This window comes from Oryctolagus cuniculus, chromosome 7 (assembly GCF_964237555.1).
Source record: "Oryctolagus cuniculus chromosome 7, mOryCun1.1, whole genome shotgun sequence".
Lineage (NCBI taxonomy): Eukaryota > Metazoa > Chordata > Mammalia > Lagomorpha > Leporidae > Oryctolagus > Oryctolagus cuniculus.
In genome coordinates, this window is record NC_091438.1 from 47,394,937 (window position 1) to 47,416,152 (window position 21,216).

At 48.1% G+C, this 21,216-nt stretch overlaps 1 protein-coding gene across 1 annotated transcript; it reads left to right on the forward strand.

The window, feature by feature from the left end:
- Nucleotides 1–1,155: 1,155 nt before the first annotated feature.
- Nucleotides 1,156–8,205, forward strand: ENSA (endosulfine alpha). Its single transcript, XM_002715583.5, has 4 exons — nucleotides 1,156–1,369; nucleotides 3,298–3,423; nucleotides 4,695–4,861; nucleotides 7,475–8,205. Exons 1-4 carry the CDS (start codon nucleotides 1,313–1,315, stop codon nucleotides 7,488–7,490), a joined length of 366 nt encoding a protein of 121 aa, XP_002715629.1. The 5' UTR covers nucleotides 1,156–1,312; the 3' UTR covers nucleotides 7,491–8,205.
- The last annotated feature ends 13,011 nt before the right edge of the window (nucleotides 8,206–21,216 follow it).

Below are 21,216 nucleotides of genomic sequence, written 5' to 3' on the forward strand. Positions count from 1 at the left end.
TCTTCCAAAAGAGCAGTCCTGATCTGCCATTCTCTGGCCTAAAAACCTTAAATGTCTTTCATTGATCACTGAACTATTCAGAAGTTCCTTAACCTGGCATTCAAAGCCCTCCACGTACTGGCCTCGAATCTGTTTTTCTAGACTTCATGCAATGCCTGTGACCTATTATACCCTACCTTCTTTCATCTTGACCTGAAAAACTCCTAGGTTCTTTAAAGCTCATTTCAAATACCATTTCTGTTATGAAGGCTTTTTTAGACCCTAAACTGACCATAAACCTTCCTTTGAACCCTGAAGCACTTCATTAATGCTTTTATTTGGATGCTTTTCAGATTTCACTTTGTGTGGTAGTCATTTCTGTAGGCCAGTGCTCTTCAAACTTTCCCATTAGCAGTGCACCTAACTGGGACAGCACTATGGCACGGCTAGCCGCCACTTAGGATCCGCACAAGTCAGACTGGAGTGACAGGTTGAATCGATGGCCCCCAAGTGCTTGGGTTCCTGCCACCCATGCGGGAGATGCAGGTGGAGTTCCAGATTCCTGAGCTCCTTGCCATTTGGGGAGTGAACCAACAAACAGAAGATCTCTCTCTCTCCTCCTTTCTCCTTTTAACTAAATAAAGCTTTAAAACCAAAACAAAACCTGTGCTACCGGTTTCAAGATTTGTCCGCCCTGAAAAAATGTCAGACCTATCCTAAGGGTTAAATTGTGGAACACCAACCAGTGTCCTGCAAAGCGACGGTGGTGGGGGGGGGGGTGGGGGCTAGGAACCAAGTGATACACCGGAACACTGTTGAGTCCCCTTTTAAAGTCCACTCTGACCTCTAAATTATCCTCCGGAAGACCAACAGTTTTCTGCTAACATAATGCAAAGCTTAAGGTTTACAACCTTTGGCCCCTCGGACGGTCTCCAAGCTCCCAGAGCACGGGGCGATAGAGCCCACCAAAGCAGCAAAAAAAAAAGCCCAAGCTAGCAGTCCCACCCCTAGGATCCCCCGCAAGCTTCCAATTGGTTCCTGTGGTTCACTGTCTTCCCAGGTTGGTCTCCCAGCTTGTCCGTCGCCTCCAAAGAGCCCACATTTAGCCAGCGACTATTGGCAGATAGTTACGTCATTGCCCCTATCTACCGCACTGCCATTGGCTCCCATAGGAAGGGGCGGTCGTAACGTCACGGGCGAGGGCCGCCATTTTGACTGAGCAACCCTAGTGACAGGAGCCGAAGCAGCAGCGCAGGTTGTCCCCGTTTCCCCTCCCCCTTCCCTCTGTGGTTGATTTCCCGGGCCCCCTACACTCCACAACCCCGGCTCTGCCATGTCCCAGAAACAAGAAGACGAGAACCCTGCGGAGGAGACCGGCGAGGAGAAGCAGGTGAAATGGAGGGGGTGCGGGCGGGCGAGCCAGGGGCGATCGTGATGGGGAGGGAGACGGTCTCCCACCGGTGCGGATTGGTCGCCATGGTCTCAGACTCTGCAGGGGTTGGCCACTTCTTGCGTCACGCAGAGCAGGCGTCTGCACGGCCTGGTGCTTTGGCATTGGTTAGTTGGGTCTGTTGTCAGTCAGTGCCGTACCCTTCCTGATTGGTCAATAGGACTAAGGCTGAAACCATGGAAGCAGCGCTGTGATTGGCCTGGCTTGGGCGCGGGGCGGGTGTTTGGAAAGACTGGGTGAATGAAAGGGGGGCTGGTGGTCCTGAATGCGATAGGTGTTGAGGGTTAGTAGAGGTGAGTGACCCGTGCACCAGGCAGGGCCCCCTGTCCCCAGTCCGCAGAAAGGTACAGAACGGCGTAAAGACGTCTAAAAAGGACCAGCGGTAGGGAAGCAGAGCAGAAGAGTAATCCTGGCTGGCTTAGGCGGCAACTTTCTCAAGAGGCCTTATTTTTGATAGTTGAAGATGGCCTATTGTTCGCCTTCTGTGAGGACCGAACTAGATCGAAGAGGACTAGCGTTCCAAACTTAGTAATGGAGGTTAGACCTGGCAAAGACGCCGGCAGTGGTGACGAGAGACACCATCTTCTTCCCCAGACTTCCAAGGCGGTGGGACTTAGTCCACCGGGATTCTGTGATGGAAACACACGCCAAGTAAACCCCCCTGGGGCTTGTATTTGACTTCCAACATTTAGTGCTGGACTCGAGGACCCGTGATGCTCCTGGTGCTCAATGTATGCCTTATTTCCGAGAGAAGGGGATGAAATCTCGCTGCAAAGAGCCGCCCGTTGATTCCAGGCCCTTCTAAAAGGCCACCAGCAAGGGGCAGCAGGGTCCTACGAACCAGTTGAACTCTTGGCATTTCCCCAGACTTCCACCATTTCCCCCCTTGGGGTAGGTGTTGATTTTTTGGTGAAAACTGGTGGGTACATACTAGTGAACCTACTGATCATGTTCATCTCTGGTTACCTGTCAGCTTTCTACCACGATATTATGGAAATATTGAAGCAGTGCTGCACTGCCGCCTAGGTGGAAAAGGCCACACAGCTAGTGTGCAGGGAGCCTTACCAGATGGCTGTCCTACCTTAAAAAGAAGGGAATATCTCAGCAGACTTAGCCCTTTGATTTCCCATTTGACCTGCGGGACAGCCTAGGAAACCTACTCACCTTGTGTCACCAGAAGTCCTGGCTAGCTCTATTTTTCCCTTGTCTTTCCTAGTGTCTGTGCTGAGTGAGCCATGACCTGCTCTGTGATTACTATGTTTAGTTATTACCTTTAATCCAGTACTGACAGATACTGGGTGGTTCCTTGGGCAAAGTGTGAGAAGTAGCGTGTCTTTTTCTTCTCATCATACAGTCATCTTGAACTTCAGGGATTTGAACAAAGGTCTAACTTAAAGTGGATGTGCTGGCGCTGTGACATAACAGGTAAAGCCACCGCCTATAGTGCCACCATCCCATATGGGCACGGGTTCAAGTCCTGGCTACTCCACTACCGCTCCAGCTCTTCTGTGGCCTGGGAAAGCCCAAGTCCTTGGGTCCCTGCGCCCTCATTGGAGACCTGGAAGAGACTCCTGGCTCCTGGTTTCGGATGGGCTCAGCTCCAGCTGTTGGTGGACATCTGGAAAGTGAACCAGTGGATGGAAGATCTCTCTCCTTCTCTCTGTCTCTGCCTCTCTGTAACTCTACCTTTCAAATAAATAAATAAATCTTTTAAAAAGATATATGGATATAGATATATAAAGAGCGGAGTGGAGATAGCATGTTTACCAGTAGGTGGATCTCCAGGGAAGTAGATCATGTAATAATCAGATATTAAAAGCAGTTATTTCTCGGTCTTTAATTCTATTTGGCTCATTTGTTTCTTCCAGGACACACAAGAGAAAGAAGGTATTCTCCCTGAAAGAGCTGAGGAAGCAAAGCTAAAGGCCAAATATCCAAGCCTAGGACAAAAGCCTGGAGGTTCTGACTTCCTCATGAAGAGGCTCCAGAAAGGGGTATGGGGCACAATCTCTTACCCTCTTACTTTGGAGCTAAAGTGGACTCGGGATAAAGTCTGTAGAGGTTCTGCTGGACACTTTTCTGAAGGTTCTGTTGTGCAGCGATATGAATTAGAAACTCGCAAAGAGCATGGCATATTATTATTGTAAATGCCTGATACAGTATCAGTTCTCTTCTAGTTTCCCATCTAGGGAATTAAGACTTCCTGTAAGAGCACTTGGATATGTGAGGAAAGGGGGAAAAATGTTGAAGGCTGGAATGCAGACTGCCACCAGACATTTGCCCAATTGGGGATAGTGCTTTTTAAGGATTGGAGATAAATTTTAGGGTACATCGTATCAGAAAAAGATCAAGTTGTCTGCCTACAGAAATCCTCAATTTGAGATGAACAGGTTTCTTCAGTCCTTGAAGTTAGCAGCAGCCATCAGTTAGACTCCCTCAAGAGAATTAACTGTTCCTGCCCAGAGTGGTTCTCACTTAGAGAAAGTCTGCCCTCAAAGCCATCTAGCGGCTGCTCGGGTCTCCAGTCCCCAGGAGCACCTGCAGCTGACAGAGGGGTTGTAAGTCATGAAGCAGGAGTGTGCCCCTCTGTGTGGGGGAAATGAAGAGTTAAACCTGTCCCTGTGGAGAATCCCAGTAACTGAGTCTTAGTCATAGATGATAATGCGATGCTGGTTTGCAGCTTACCTTGCTGTAGGCAAAGCAGGCGTGGGCAGGCTGTCACAGCCACGGAACATGTGTGGGAGTGGCAGGAGTCAGCACATTATCCTCATGAGCAAGCCCAGTTTCTGTTCCTAGTCTGAGAGAACAGTTTTGAATTTTGAAGGTGTTGGCTTGGATTTGATCTGCCGTTTGCTAGGACAGCCCTAGCTTGACCCTTCTCGTCCATCTTACTCATTTCTGGTTCCTTGGCACTGATCTGTTGCTTTGGACTTGGTAAGGTTCTCATTAAGCCCTTATGAATGAAGCAACTTGGGATGACCCATCCTGTACTGAGGAGGGTACAGAGGATGTAGGGAGTATCCCTTGATTCTGCAAACACATACTGTTGCTAGGAGTCTGATGCATACCTGAAAAAGGCAGAGCGCACTGGGGAGGAGCAGTAAGTGTGTGTGATGTTAAACGGTGTATGCGTGAAGTTAATCAAAGATGACTTCTTGGAAAATGTGAGTGTGGTTTCTTTATATTGGATGTGAGATGTCAGTCTCCTTGCTTTTGAGGAAGGCCAGAACTCCTCACTCACCTAAACCTCATTCTTATCTCTTAGCAAAAGTACTTTGACTCAGGAGACTACAACATGGCCAAAGCCAAGATGAAGAATAAGCAGCTGCCAAGTGCAGGACCAGACAAGAACCTGGTGACTGGTGACCACATCCCCACCCCACAGGATCTGCCCCAGAGAAAGTCCTCACTCGTCACCAGCAAGCTTGCGGGGTAACCTGGGCCCCCCTCTCCTCCCCTTCCTCACCCGCTGGACTTTATGTATTATAGGCAGGGATGGAATTGGGCAGCTAGTCAGATCCTCCCAGATTGCTAGCCGAAAATGCTGCTGCCGGGGCTCCCGAGGAGTTCATGTGGGTTGAAGAGGGGCTCTTGAGTTCATTTCTTTGGTTACATGGAGACTTCGCACCTTCACTGTAGCCCAGGTAGGGGCCGGGAAATAGGAAAGACCAGGATTGGATGATGCTGCAAACTTTTTCTCGGTGAGAAACTGGAGAGAGGTCATTTCTCCTCTTGGAAGATAATATCCCAAAGTGGTTAGGCTGAGCCTTGGGAATAATATGGCAGGTTGAACAGCCCTGGGCTAACCTGACGTGTTGGGAAAGGTAGATGGGATGAGATGTGTTTTCTGTGCTTCTGAGTGTTGTGTCCCTCGGGCTGCTGTTGCTTTGTGTGTTCCCTGCGGCAGGCAGAGAGAGTCCTCACCCAGGCCTGAGTGGTCTGCCTGAAACTGCAGTGCCCAGTTAACCTCTACTTAGTGTGGCTTACAGATTGCCCTGGCTCTTAAATAATGTAAAGATTGGCAGACATTGTTCACAGAAGATGGGCACCTTCTCTCTCTCTCTCCCTGCATGTTGCTTTTCAGAGTGTCATGGGAAAGTAGGAAGAGCAGTGGTGTAGGAGTCTAGACATCTGGGTTCTGGGTCCACTTGGCCTCAGCAGTACTGATGTAGAACCTCAGTCAAGTCATTTAGTCTCTTTGGATTTCTATTTCCTCATTGTAAAAATAGTTATTAAATATACATAAAATTGATGGTGATTGTAAAATCCTATAACTGCCAGCAGAAAAATTCTGTGCTGTGCGTTGGGTGAGCCTCTGTGCTGGGCAAGTGCAGAGGGGACCCTCCATCAAGGACAGAAGAAGTTGGAGTTTGCAACAGAACCTCATAGTCCTGAGCGTCAGATTCTTAAGAAGCTAGCCACGGGCCCCACCCACTTTTTCCCACAGCCCACGTCTGGACCTTAGCTGCTCAAGAACTGCTCCAGCAGCAGAGTTCTTGGCTGTGGAAACACGCTTGGTCATGCACACGTGGAGAGCCGTGCTTCAGGTGTAATTGGGTGCCAGGTGTATTGTTAGGGAGAGAGAAAAGGAAGGGGTAAACCACTGCAGGGCTGGAGCAGCAGGTTTTAGGAGATGATTCACCTTGGAGGAAGCTGGGGGGACGAGGGAGGGAGACAGAAATCCCTGCCTTCCTAGAGCGCAGTAACGTAGCTCTTGTGCAGTGAGGAGGGGTGGCAGTGGTGAGCCTGAACAGGTGGAGGAAAGGGGCTGCCGGTGGCACCGCTTGGCCTGAATCTTACTGAGTGTAACCTGCTTGATATGGCAGGAGGGCCAGGGTGAGAACTTACTGTTCGAAAGTGCAAGATTCTGGAATCCTCTCTTGCTCTTTGACCTCACAATTCTGAAATGCCAAACATTTGGCTTGATGAGGATGCCTGATGAATTTGCTGGTGTACATGTAGGAGAATAAGGTGTGTATCTGCTTCTTCCTGACTGGCCGTTCGATGTTCAGGCTGTCACTCAGATTGGATAGGAAAAGGTTGGTGAGGAAGGCATGGAGAAGAGAGCAGGCTCCCTGGCCCCCAAATTCCTTGACTGTCACTTGTAATTGTATATAATTTTTGTGTTCCTTGCTCCATTTCCTCATGCTGTCATCCTTAATCAAAAGTCCATGTGGGAAGGGGAAAATGCTGAACATCATTGTATAGTTTCCTTGACTGTCCCGACCATAATGTACATAAATATGTCATGTTATTATATATATAAATATATATATAATTTTGTACGTTTTCTTCATCTCTGATCTTCTCGAATTCTGTACTTTTTCTTTTCTGTGTCAGCTGCCTTCTCTCTCCGTCAGTTTGAGTCCTCAAGAGTTATGGTCACACAAGTCTGATTTTAGCAAAGGAGCAGGGAAATCAGAAAAGCTGTTGATCTCACTCCCTTCCTACCTAGTCATCTTCAGGGCTGAGAAAACAAAGAAACGCGCTGCATTCTGTATATGCCACCTGTTTCCATAGCTTGAAGCACAGAGCATCCTCAGCAAGGAAAAGTCATTTTATAACCCAAATGCAGATTGCTTTGGTTAAATTACTAAATCCACTCGAAATATCGTGTGTGTGGTCTGGCCTTGGCCTCCAGGCAGTGACCACTGTGCCACCTCAGTGTCGGTGCTGCAAGTGGCTGTGGCCAAGCTCTGCAAGCAAGCCCGCTTTGAGCCAGGCTGTGCACCTCCCTGGAAACCTCCAGCAATTTTGATCTCGTCTAAAGAATTGTTTTTCTGTGTTTGTTTTCCATGAGTAGTTCCAAAAAGGTAGAAAACATTGTTCTTTAGATAGGGAAAGACTAAAATATTCTTTTTTTTTTTGATTACTTTTTGCAACTTCCTTATAGATAGGAATGAGACATATGCCAGGTAGCCTAGTGATTATTAAGTATGAAGGAATCATGGGGTAGAATCTGGGATGGAATTCAGGGTTTTTCCCCTATTACTTGACCTTGTTTTTTGTTTTGTTTTGTTTTGTTTCTTCTATGTTCGTTCACAGCGGCCAAGTTGAATGATGCTGCCCGGGGCTCCGCCAGATCCTGAGACGCTGCCCTCCCTGGGTCCTGTGCTGGCTCCTGCCCCTCCCTGCCTTTGCAGCCAGGGGTCAGGTGGTGGCCCAGGTGCGGGCTGGAGAGGCAGAAGCCCCTGCCCGTTGGTGTCCCAGCACATGGAGCCCCTTGGGCCGAGCACCAAGACCTTGAACCTTTTTTGTTTTACCTTTTTTCCAAATAACTGTTGGGAAAAAAATCTCAATGAAATCCTGGGGGTGGGGTTGAGAGGGTGGGGTGGGAGATTTGGGGGGATATGAATTAGGGCTTGAAGTCGATCAAAACATTCCTGACTAGCCTCCTTCTTAACTGCGCAACTGGTGTGGGCTGCTGTGAGCGGGAGGAGGTGGAGCAGACTGGAGCTGAGGGACCACTTCAGCTCTGTAGATACATGCCTTGTTCGGATGTGGCTGGAGACCTGGTGTTAGGTGAGAGAAACTGTCGGTCTACGCATGACTCCTGCAGACAGCTCCTCTGGGTGCGCAGAGCAAGCTGAGAACTCATGTCAATTGTTCATTTGAAGAAAGTTCTATCCTTGAAATAGACTTGTTGTGGGGAGAAGGGCAGTGAGTGTGGGGAAAAGGAGCGATGAGCGTGGGGAGCCCCACGGAGTCCAGGGGACTTTTTCAGTATTTGAAATAAACAACAAAAAGACCCACAAAAAAGAAACTCAACCTAGAAATACTCTGAAGCAGTTGGTGTGTTTTATTGGGGTTTGGGAGAGGGAAGAAAACCATATTGAAGACACCATTCAAGGGAGAAGCTGGTGTGGGTGCCTGCGTTTCTGAGGAACTGGAATGTGGATGTGGCTGGGCTGCCCACTTCCGTCACTCAGGGAGAGGGAGGAGTGCTGGCATGTGCAGCAGGGCTCCCCCCCCCCCAACCCGCCCTCCACCCCTCCTGTTTCTGTAGCTCGTGTAGAAGATGCATCCGCCTCAGGGAGTGGCCCTGGATGGTGATCTGGATGGTTCCTGAAACCTAAAGCTTAGTCCAGGCCTTTAGTGTACTGTTCCTTCACAAGCTCCCCTCTGTGGCCGGCAAATGTGACCTCTTAGTGAAAAAACAAAAGAAACTCGGGTTTTTCTGCATGTGGCCAGCAGAAGGCAGAGTGACTCCTTTCTTCACGCGGTCCCCACCGGTACTACTGGAGTCGGTCCTGCCCCTGAAAGTAGTTACAAGCTGTTCGTGCAGTGTACAAAAGAAAGGTTACCACAGGAGAAACAGCCTCACACCAACAGCCCCCAGCCTGCCCCCCAGCACCCCCTGTGGTAAATCGAAACTACCTGCCCATGTCGCCCCACTTTGACCAAGAGAATGATCGTGCTACGTTCCCTAATGTGCCTGGTTCTCAGATGAGTGTGCTTCAAGGAAAATGGACAGGGTCCAGGAGACAGAGCTCTTCTTATCCCTGAGTGGGGACCACCTTCCAGACTGCAGAAAGCGGTGCTCTCGGTATCTGGCTCCTCTGTTTCTCCCTCCTTAATCAGAAACTTCCCAAGTAAAGCTTCATCTCTTTGTGATGTTAAGCTCTGCTCTCTCCTGATGTAGCCAGTGGATTGTGATTCATCTTAACCTTCTGCTTTTTTTTTTTTTAATTAGTTGAGAGACCGCTCCCATTGCCTGTCCTACTCCCCAAATGCTCACAAAAGTTGGGGATGGGGGCGCACCAAAACTGGGAGCCAGGAACTTAATCTCGGTCTCCCACCTTGGTGGCAGGAGCTCAGCCATCTGAGTCATCACAGCTGCCTCAGGATCCACGTTAGCAGGAAACGAGTGAAGCTGGCGCTGAAGTTGAACCCAGGTGCTTCAGGTTGGGACACAGGTGTCCCGGGTAGCATCTCAGCTGCAAGAATGAATGCACACTCCTCAAGTCGTAGAGCCGCATAATCTGGGAACACAAGGGAGCCTGTGGTGGTGGGGTTAGTGAGCTTTTTTTTTTTTTTTTTTTTTTAAGATTTATTTGAAAGGCGGAGTGATGGGGTAGAGAGAGAGAGATCTTCCATCTGCTGGTTCACTCCCTAGATGACTGCAGTAGCCAGATCTGGGCCAGGCTGAAGGCAGGATTCAGGAACTTCATCCTGGTCTCCTACATGAGTGCAGGGGCCCGAGCACTTGCGCCATTATCCACTGCCTTCCAGGGTACATTAGCAGGGAGCTAGATTGAAAGCCGAAAAGCTTGAACTTGAACCAGCAGTTTGGTACTGGATGCTGGTGTCACAAGCGGCAGCTTAACTTGCTGAGCACAATGCTGACCGCAGCCTTCTTAATCACCTCGAGCCCATCCTGACTTCTTTCTGATCATGTTATCCCTGGTTTCTGTTCGCAAGAAGGACGAAGCCGAAGATGGGATCATTCATTTTAGTACAGGTAAAGAAGTTGAGGTAGAGAAGTAAGTTACTTGTAAGGTGGCAAAGCTAGTTAGCTGAACAACTTTAATTAGTATCTAGGCTTTTTTAAATTTATTTTTGCCCTCTATTCTTGGCCTCCTTAGATCATAATTTTGGTTGGTAGTCTTAGGAATCCTGGGATGCCAAGAAATGTTTGTGGCTGGATCTGTATTTCAGTTGAACATTTGCCATTCCTCCTTCTTCACTCCTGTACTACAGGGCTAAGCAGCCAGGGCAGGCTGTTTCTGCAGTGCCTCAAATAGCTACTCCTGCTCTTTGTTGCAGCTGTTTTCGAAAGGCTTTCTCCCCAAGAGCTGAGTTGGGTTCTTCCACTGTGCTGACAGGCCTCTCAGCTGAGCCATCTGACATGCAGGGTGGCAGGGATGAAGTCACCACCGTCCAGCATTTATTTTAAGCTTCCATGGCCTGGGCATGGAAAAAGCACGCCAAAGAAAAGTAACTTGGAGAGTTGACATTAAGGATATCTGCGGTGAGAGCTAGCAGCACCCACACAAGCAGTCCTGGTGTGAATAGTGTTCTCCACGGAGCCTTGAGGGAGGTTCAAAAGGAAAAGGAATAAAAGCAAATTAACAGTCCCAAGAGCTCAGGAAAGGAGAGGCAGGAGGTGGGTTATTGACTGGGTTTTTTTTACATGACTTAACTAGTAAAGCTATGGTGGGACTCCCCATACATGTGATTTTTAATTCACAAGTAATGGGTAAACACTCACTTTGCAGTTAGAGATAATAGCTGTTACTGGGCAGATAAACAATGGAAGAAATGGTGTCTGCCCTAGAGGAACTTACAGCCTCATTGAGACACCATTTAATGGCAAGACAGCATAGGCAGTACAGTTGTGCACAGGGAAAACCCAGCTGGACTCATTAGATGGTGGGGGAAATGGGAATTAAAGTGGGTCTTGCAAGGTGGCTGGTATTTAAACAGTCCAGTTCAATTATCGCTGAATAGTGCCTACAACACGCCAGGCACTGTGGTAAAACACAGGTGATGTGCGGCTGCTGTTGCTTTCAAGGAGATGATACCCTGGTGGGGAAGCTACACACAGGAAGTGATACTGCAGTGCTGTACGGGGGCGTTGGCAGTCGAGACGCTACTTAGAGGAATAGGGATGAGTAAGAATTGCTAAATATTTTGTGGGTTTTGTTTTAAAATGTTTTATTTGAAAGGCAGAAGAGGGAGCTCCAGTCTGCTAGTTCATTCCCCAAATGCCTACAATGGCCAAGGCAAGAGCCAGAAGCTGGAAACTCAACCCAAGGCTCCACGTAAGTGGCGAGAATCCCAGTACCAGAGTCACTGCCACTGCCTCTCCAGATCCGCGTTATCAGAAGATGGAATCAGGAGCCAAAGCCAGGCATCGAAACCAGTTTCTCTGCTGTGGAATTGCAGACCCCCTAGCCAGTGTCTTAACTGTAAGGCCAAATACTGGCCCCTAATAATTGCTAACTATTTTGAATGCCATGCTAAGTTCTTACTTTACATGACCTCATTTAATTCTTAATAACTCTATGAAGTAGCTCTTTACTATTTCCATTAAACAAAAGAGAAAAAAAAATTTAGAAAACAAAACTAAAAGAAAAAAAGTAGGGCAAAGTAACTTCCCTAAAACCCCAAGTCCTGTAGCTGCTGAGAGCAGAAGCAGGATTCACTCCACTGACTGCAAAGGCTGGGGGAAACTGGTGAGACAGTCTCATGGAGTAAGTTCTGAAGGATGAACAGGATGTCTCCAGAGAAGTGAGGTGGACAAGGAAGCACACCTTGAGGAGACAGAGTGGATGCTGGTGTTTCCTGAAGTGGTGTGATCAGTCAGTCCTGGAGAATGGCTGGAGGCCAGGCCAAGAAGATAGACAAGAGCCAGTGGCGTGCAGGCAGGTGTAGGGACCAGGAAGGGGACACTAGCCAGATCTGAGTTAGGCCATTGTCAAAAAAACCATGTGGAGAAGAGACTTAAAGGGATGTACAGTGACAGACTAGTTCTAGTATTAGGCCACCTGGTTTTAAATCATCATTTTGACAACTCTGGACAAGTTTCTTAAACACTTCCTAGGGGGCCAGCATTGTGATGCAGTGACAAGGCTGGCATTCCAGCCATTCCAGCTCCTAGCTAATGTGCCTGGGAAAGCAGCAGAGGATGGCCCAAGTACTTGGGGCCGTGCCACCCACAAGGGAGACTCAGATGGAGTTCTTGTACTGGCTTCAGCCTGGCCCAGATGGGCATTGTGGCCACTGGGAAGTGAACCAGTGGAAGGAAGATTCATTCTACCTCCCTCCCTTCCTGTCTCTCTGTTACTCTGCCTTTTGAACAAATCAATCTTAAACAAAACAAAAAACACATCTCTCTTCTTCAGTCTACTTATTTGCAACATAAGAATGATGTGTCGGCCAGCACTGCGGCTCACTAGGCTAATCCTCCGCCTTGTGGCGCCAGCACACCGGGTTCTAGTCCCGGTCAGGGCGCCGGATTCTTTCCCAGTTGCCCCTCTTCCAGGCTAGCTCTCTGCTGTGGCCAGGGAAGGCAGTGGAGGATGGCCCAAGTGCTTGGGCCCTGCACCCCATGGGAGACCAGGAGAAGTACCTGGCTCCTGCCATCGGATCAGCGCGGTGCGCTGGCCACGGTGGCCATTGAAGGGTGAACCAACGGCAAAGGAAGACCTTTCTCTCTGTCTCTCTCTTTCACTGTCCACTCTGCCTGTCAAAAAAAATAAAATAAAATAAATAAATAAATAAAAGAGTAATCTGAGGAGTAGGATTTATTCAGGTAAATGGTTTAGACTGGAAAAGGGGGTCTTCCAGGTGGGAAGAACACTATGTAAAAGGATTCAGAGCAGTTACATTGTGGAAACTGAAAATTCAGCCACAGGAAACATGGGAGGGTGAGGCCAGAAGAAGGAAGCAAGATTCAGATCAACAAATAGGCCCTTTGGACTTTGTCCTAGAGGCAATGAGAAGCTGCTGTTCAAAGATCTTTTGCAAGGCAGTGGCATGATCAAGTAGGCTCTGTAGAGTAATCTGACTGCAGAGAAAGGGACTGGCAAGAGTAAAACGTATGTGGTTGTGCTAGTAGTGAGATGGGAAAACAGAGGGGGCTGGCTGCGTGAGGAGAAAGAGGAGTTCACTCTGGAGCAAAATAAGTTTAAAGTAAGAATAAAACTCTTTAGGTGGAGAATTCTCTGCTGCACTTCACTTAGCGAGTTGAATAAAGAGCCAGACACTTTATTATGTTGGTACAATACTGTGGGTGAGATAAGAATAGGAGCTGAATAGTGACAGTGAGGAAAAGGAGTGAGTAGTTAAAGAGATCTATGGGAAATACAGTGAGTAGGATTTGGCGTGGGATGTGGGACTCGGGAAGATGAAGGAGTCTAATAAAAACCGGGTTTCTGGTTTGGATTATTAAATGATGATGCTGAAACCCACATTGGGAATACAAAGGAAAGAACACATTTGGCAAGGAAGATAATGAGTTGAATTTTGCAGAAAGGTTGATTTGTCCCATAGGACATCCAGGACTAGTTGACTAATAGGCTGTTGGATTCATGAGTCAAATTGGAGCAGAAATCAAGATAGATGCATGGAGGCTGGCATTGCAGTGCAGCTGCCTGCAACACAGGCATCCCATGGAGCACCTCGGTGACCCTGCTCCCTAATGATGTGCCTGGGAGTCCAGCAGAAGATAGCTCAGCTTGGGCCCTGCCATCCACAGGGGAGACCCACACAGAGTCCCAGGCTCCTGGCTTCAGCCTGGCCCAGCCATGGCCATCTGGAGAGTGAAGCAGTGGATGGACTGACGTTTTCTCTCTCTCTCTCCTCTCCTCCTCCTCTCTCTCTCTCTCTCTGTGTGTGTGTATGTCTATCCCTCTTTCTGTATCTCTGCCTTTCAAATAAATAAACCTGTTTAAAAAAGGAAAAAGATAGGAGATACATCTTGTGGACTTCAGGATACACTAGCAAAGCCATGAAGTGAAAGCACTTAGAAAGAGTGGAGAGCTGACCCTAATGAACGCTAACATCTAAAGGGAATAGAGAAGGGCCAGCATCATGGTACAGCAGGTAGGCTGCTGCCTGTAATGCTAGCATCCTGTAAGAGCATCCGGAGGGCTCCTGGCTTCAGCCTGGCCCAGCCCCAGCTGTTGGCAGCCATCTGGAGAGTGAACCAGAGCTAGATACAAAAAGTCATCTGACAAAGGAACAAGGGGTATAAAGGTGGTGAATGACAGTTTAAGTAATCCACCTAATTCAGGCCACATTAGGAAGTAGGCCAAGGAAAGTGTAATCAACTCAGGTTAAGAAAAGTCTTCATGGGGCCAGCGTTGTGGCGTAATGGCTTTAACCTGCAGTGCCAGCAGCCCATATGGGTACCAGTTCATGTTCCAACTGCACCACTTCAGATCCAGCTTGCTGCTAATAGCCTGGGGAAAGCAGCAGGAAATGGCCCACGTGCTTGGGCCCCTGCCAACCACGTGGGAGACGCAGAGGAAGCTCCTGGCTTTGGCCTGGCTCCTCCCGGGCCATTTGGGAAGTGAACCAGTGGATAGAAGATATCTCTCTGTAACTCTGACTTTGAAATAAATGAATAAGTCTAAAAAAAAAAAAAAAAAAAAAAAAAACCTTCCTAAGGTCAAAGAGCAGATGATACAGAAGCACAGGATGTGAGTAATCTGGAAGCTCAGGACATTATAGTCAGAATGATGTTCGAGTTTATAAGATTCTGGAGTTGGAACTCTTCTGTGTTAAGGTCAAGGGTAAGGGGGTGGTGAACTGGAGGAAAGGTAAAAGTCACTGGAGTGTTAAAGAACTAAGGGAGTTCCCACATACGGCACTGAAGGTAGGTGGCACATTTAGTGGGGGCTTTACTCTGTTATCTGTTGTTTAAAATCAGCTGTATGTTTAAGTTTTTATTTATTTGAGAGACAGAAATAGACACAAAGAGAGAGAAATCTATTCGGCTAGTTAGCTCCCCAATAGCCAAGATTAGACTGAGCTGAAGCCAGGAGCCAGGAACTCAATCCCGGTCTCCCATGTTAGCACAGGAACCCAACTACTTAGCCACCACCACTGTTGCCCAGGGTGTGTATTAGCAGGAAGCTGGAATCAGGACCCAGAGCTGGCAATCAGACCCAGGCGCTCCAGTGAAGGACATGAGTATCCTAACTGACATCTTAACCACTAGACCAAATGCCTGCCCATGTAGTTATTTATTTATGTACTTACTTACTTAATTACTTACTTATTTGGAAGGCAGAATTACAGAGAGGCATAGGCAGAGAGAGAGAAGTCTTCCACCCGCTGGTTCACTCCCCAAATGACGGCAATGGCCAGAGCTGAGCTGATCTGAAGCCAGGAGCTTCCTCCGGGTCTTCCCATTTGGGTGCAGGAGTCCATGGACTTGGGCCATCTTCTACTGCTTTCCCAGGCCACAGCAGAGAGCTGGATCAGAAGTGGAGCAGCCGGGACTTCAATCAGTGCCTATATGGGATGCAGGCACTGCAGGCTGGGGTTTTAACCTGCTGTGCCACAGTGCCAGCTCCTAAACATCACTCTCTTCTTCTTCTTTTTTTTTTTTTTTTTTTAAGATTTATTTATTGGGGCCAGCGCCGTGGCTCACTTGGTTAATCCTTCGCCTGCGGCGCTGGCATCCCATATGGGCACCTGTTCTAGTCCCGGTTGCTCCTCTTCCAGTCCAGCTCTCTGCTGTGGCTCGGGAATGCAGTGGAGGATGGCCCAAGTGCTTGGGTCCCTGTACCCACATGGGAGACCAGGAGGAAGCACCTGGCTCCTGGCTTCGGATCAGGGTAGCTCTGGCTATAGCGGCCATTTGGGGGGTGAACCAACAGAAGTAAGACCTTTCTCTCTGTTTCTCTCACTGTCTATAACTCTACCTGCCAAATAAAAAAATATATTTATCTATTTATTTTAAAGTCGGAGTTACACAGAGAGAAGGAGAGAGAAAGAGGTCTTCCATCTGCTGGTTCACTTTCCAATTGGCTACAATGGCCAGAGTTGTACTTATCCAAAGCCAGGAGCCAGGAGCTTCCTCCGGGTCTCCCACGTGGATACAGGGGCCATCTTCTACTGCTTTCCCAGGCCACAGCCGAGAGCTGGATTGGAAGTGGCGCAGCTGGGACTCAAACCGGCGCACATATAGAATGCCGGCACTGCGGGCGGCGGGCTTTACCCGCTTTGCCACAGCACTGGCCCCTAAACATCACTCTTGATCTAGTGCCAGCTGCCTATCTTAGAGTATCAAACACAATTTAACTTCTCCTAGTGTATTTAGATTTTTAACTGGAGACAAAAGTCTCATGGTAGATTTTCAAACATCAGCATTCTTGCTGGAAAATTTGGGGGTCAGAAGTAACTTACTGTCGCTAGAGTCATCCCACGTGGATACCACGTACATTACAGGGGAAAACCCCGTGTCTTTCAGTGATCACGGGTCTTGGTTTGACACCAAGGCCTATGTCTGAAGTGCTTTTTTACGGTTAGGGAAGTGTGCATCATCCTCCAGCTTCCTCCATTGCATTTCTGAATCATTTCTTTGCCACTGATTTAAACTAAGTTCAACTATTTACAGGAATTAACCACAAGTAGAGATCACGGAATTCAGTGTCTTCTTTGTCCAGAGAATGGAGGCTAAGGTACCCTGCCTTTTGCGTTGTACAGCCCGGATCAGGCAGGTTTCCTGTACCCTCGTCTCTAGAAGCAGCTGACTCCCCAGCAAAGTTGGACGCCATCTCACGTTTATTTTGCTAGAAGTAAACTAAATACTTGTTTTGCAAATTTAAGAAGAACTCAGGGTGAGGGGAACAAGCAAACTCCCCTGACACCCCCTTCAAGTAGCTTACTTATCACCAGTGCCCCTGCAGAGGACCACGGAGCTGCCTGTGCATGCCAGCGTCTCTTAATTCAGGGTTTCTCAGTCTTGGATTCTGACATTTTACATCAGATGAATCTTTGTTGTGGTGGGAGCTGTGCTGTGCATTTCAGGATGTTTTAATTTCTTTTTAGTGCTCTACCTCCTAGTTGCTTAACTGGGACGGTGAAAAAAAAATCTCTAGACATTGTCAAATGCCCTCCTGGGGACCCTTGGTTAAGAATTACCAAGCTAACTTAAGGAAGGGCCTTTTGGATCCCTGGCTTGGGCCCATTGAGCCCTCACAGCCATGCCTGTTTTTACTCTTGGACTCTTGGCTTCTCTGCCTCCATTTTACTTCTGGGGCTGCCACATCTTCATCAGATGAGTGCCTTCATCATCCAACCTCTTTGTACCCTCACTGGCCCTGAAAGTGGCACCTGGGTGAAAAAATAGGAAGCAAAAGCTTCTACCTTTCCCCTCTTGCACCAAGGGGATCCCCCAGTTGCATAGGAATTTGCATAATTGGTAAAAAAAAAAAAAAGACAGAACATGTGCAGGGCTCAGCAGGTGACTGCTGTGAATCAAGGAAGAATCAGGGCTGTAAGGCCTTTCCTACCTTGTGGGGGTGCTGGTAGGGAACAGATGCGGGCATGCCACGGGAATCTGCATTTTCAGCACAATTTCCCCTTGACTCAGCGGTCCCACTTCCCCTCCCAGTTCAGATTATCCACAGTGCTCATATTTTGACACTGTGTTGTCATAGAAACAAAGCAGATGGTTGCTATGGAGATTTGTTTAAACACAGTCTAGAACGTGAGCCAACCTGAGTGGTGGTATGACTGGCAGTTCTCACAAGGACCTGTGTTTTCCTTCCTCTTCATCTGCCATTTCCCTTTATCTTCTCTTCTCTCCACGTTTTCATGCTTCTCCCTTCTGTTCCCAGATGCCACTTCGTACTCCTCAGCCCTGTTCTTAAACCTGTCCTTTCCTCAGGAAGTCACAGTTTAAGAACAGGATTATTATTAGGGTGGGCATTGTGACAGAGTGGATTGAGATTCTGCTTGAGATGTTTGCATCTCAGGTTGGAGCACCAGTTCAAGTCCTGGCTACTCTGGACTTCTGATCCAGCTTCCTGCTAATGCACCTGGGATGTAGCAGTTAATGGCTCAAGTACTTGGTTTCCTGCCACCCATGTGGGAGACCTGGATGGAGTTCCTGGCTCCTGACTTCAGACTGGCCCACCCTGTCTGTTGCAGGCATCTGGGGAGTGGGCCAGCAGATGGAAGGTCTTTCTCTCTGACACTCTGCCTTTGAAATATTTAAAAAGCACAAAATTATTTCACTCTGACCTTCAGACCTTTCATTATGATAATGACAATAAAAATCTTATATGGCTTATGAGATTTTAGAATTAAACTGAAGATACGAAATTCTTATCATGACTGGCAAAGCAGATGCTCAGTAAATGACATGTTTGCTAGAATAAAATCCTGCTCTGGGGAACCTAGAACCAGCCAGTTGGAAATCTGTGTTTCCTCTCTCTCTCAGTAGGAAAAAGCTACTTAGTGGGATTGTTCCTGGTCCTATGGAGTGACGAGCAAAATTGTGGAGAAGGGGGTTTGCTTTGTTTGTCTTTATGGTACTCAGCTGGAAAGCTATTTTGAGAAAGAATCTGGGCATAGGATCCCCTCCTTTCTGCAATTTGAAATGAAAGCCACAGGGAACGGAAGACATGAGACGCAGCGTCATCCTTGCCTGGCTGAGACGAGAGGAAAAGGAAGCAGACTGCTCTCTGGGCTTGGGCTTGGGCTGCCCTCCTCCAGCACCAGTGTCCTGGGCTGGGCCTCATGCCTACTGCAAAATCTACGTGTAATATCTGTTGAGTTCTGGGGGAAAACAGAAACTAAAACCCATGTGTTTTTCTTTTTCTTTCTTTTTTAAATATTTATTTTATTTGAAAGGCAGAGTTACAGAGAGGCAGAGGCAGAGAGAGAGAGAGATCTTCCATCTGCTAGTTCACTCCCCAAATGGCTACAAAGGCCGGAGCTGAGCTGATCTGAAGCCAGGAGCCAGGAGCTTCTTCCGGGTCCCCCACGTGGGTACAGGGGCCCAAGGACTTGGGCCATATTGTACTGTTTTCCCAGGCCATAGCAGAGAGTTGGATTGGAAGTGGAGCAGCTGGGACTTGAACCGGCACCCATATGGGATGCCAGCATTGCAGGCTGTAGCTTTAACAGCTGTGCCACAGTGCTGGCTCCGTGTCTTTCTAATACTGCAGAGAGAGCAGGTAATTCCATCCCTGAAAATAAGTAAGATCATCTCTTCTTCAGCTCGAATTTAGTGTATAGTTCTTTTCTTTATATATATATATATATATGTATGTATATATATTTATTTATTTATTTGAGAGGTAGAGTTACAGATAGAGAGAGTGAGAGACAGAGAAAGAGGTCTTCTATCTGCTGATTCACTTCCCAAATGGCCACAATGGCCGGAACTGGGCTGATGCAAAGCCAGGAGCCAGGAGTTTCTTCCAAGTCTCCCATGTGGGTGCAGGAGCCCAAGCGCTTGGGCCAGCTTCCACTGCTTTTCCAGGGCATAAGCATAGAGCTGGGTCAGAAGAGAGGCAGCCAAGACTAGAACCAGCACCCATATGAGATGCCAGAACCAAAGGCAGAGGCCCAGCCCACTATGCCACAGCACCAGCCCCTGTACAACTATTTTCCTGCAGTGCATCTCAGCTCCTGTCAACACACTGAGGTGCTAAAAAGAAGAGAACATTATCTAATTTGTGGCTGGCCTTTGTTATTTTTCTGAGATAGATGATTATTGTCTTGTTTTTACAGTCAAAATAAAATTTTTTAAAAAACGGATCATATTGGAAAAGGTCTGGAAGAATAAATATTAAATTTAGAATTGCAGTTACATTCAGGGGGAGTTAGGGAAATGAAATTGGAGGTGGTAGCTAAAGGAACTCATCTATAATGTTTTTACTTTTTTTTTTTTTAAAGATTATTTATTTTTTTGAGAGGGAGAGACAGAGAGAAAGGTCTCCCACCCACTGGTTCACTCTCCAGGTGGCTGCAAAGGCTGGAGCTAAGCCAATCTGAAGCCAGGAGCCAGGAGCTTCTTCTGGGTTTCCCATATGGGTCCAGGGGCCCAAGCACTTGGGACATCTGCTGCTTTCCCAGGACATAGTTGAGTGCTTGATCAGAAGAGGAGCAGCCGGGACTCACGTCGGCACCCATAAGGGAATCCAACACCACAGGCAGAGGCTTAGCCCACTGTGCCATAGCGCCGACCCGATGTTTTCACTTTTTTACAAGAATATTCATGTACTAATTGACTGGTAAAAAAAATTAAATTTCAAAGCAGATGTTTGTCCTGGCAGTTAAGACATCAGCTGGGATGCCCCCATTCCATTCCAGAGAGCCTGGGTCCTGTGCCCAGCTGGGCTCCTGACTCCGGCTTTCTGCTAATGCAGCCCCCCGCCGGCAGCGTCACCTGCTCAGAGGGACCGGACTGGCTTCTCAGCTCCTAGTTCAGCTCGCCTCAGTCCTGGCTAGTGTAGGCACACAGGGCAGTGAGCCAGCAGGTGGGAGTGTGTGCACTCTCTCTCTCTCTCTGCCTCTCAAAAAAATTGTTTTCCAGTCAATTTTCAAATTAAAAGTAAGGCTACTGTTTAAAATTTCAGAAAAGGCAATTTACCTAAAATCACTTAGTAAATGACAAATGCCAACGGACATGAGCAGATCGTGTTGTACCAGCTTGATGACTACCCTCTGACTGGGCCAGTGTGGTGTGCCCAGGTCACAGTCCAGATGAGGAAGGAGGAAGGACGTTTGACGTCACTGACAGAGGAGATTAGGTTTCATACTTCAGAGTTTCAGCTGGTGGTACCGAGGGAGCACACATAGCAAACTGCAAAGAGAGACTTCAGATAGAAATTTATGTTATCGAGGACCAGTTCCACACCTCTTGAACATCTCCCCCACTTCAAGACTACACAAAGTGGGGATAGCTTGTATAAATCATTCTCTTCCGAGGGAGCCACTGCCATGCTGTGTGCCTCATCCAGTGCCAAGGAGAAAGAGGGGCTCCGGCCGGCACCATAGCTCAATAGGCTAATCTTCCGCCTGCGGCGCCAGCACACCAGGTTCTAGTCCCGATTGGGGTGCTGGATTCTGTCCGGTTGCTCCTCTTCCAGTCCAGCTCTCTGCTGTGGCCCGGGAGTGCAGTGGAGGATGGCCCAGGTGCTTGGGCCCTGCACCCCATGGGAGACCAGGAGAAGCACCCTGGCTCCGGCTTCAGATCAGTGTGGTGCGCCGGCCGCGGCGGCCATTGGAGGGTGAACCAACGGCAAAGGAAGACCTTTCTCTTTGTCTCTCTCTCTCTCTCACTGTCCACTCTGCCTGTCAAAAAAAAGAAAAAA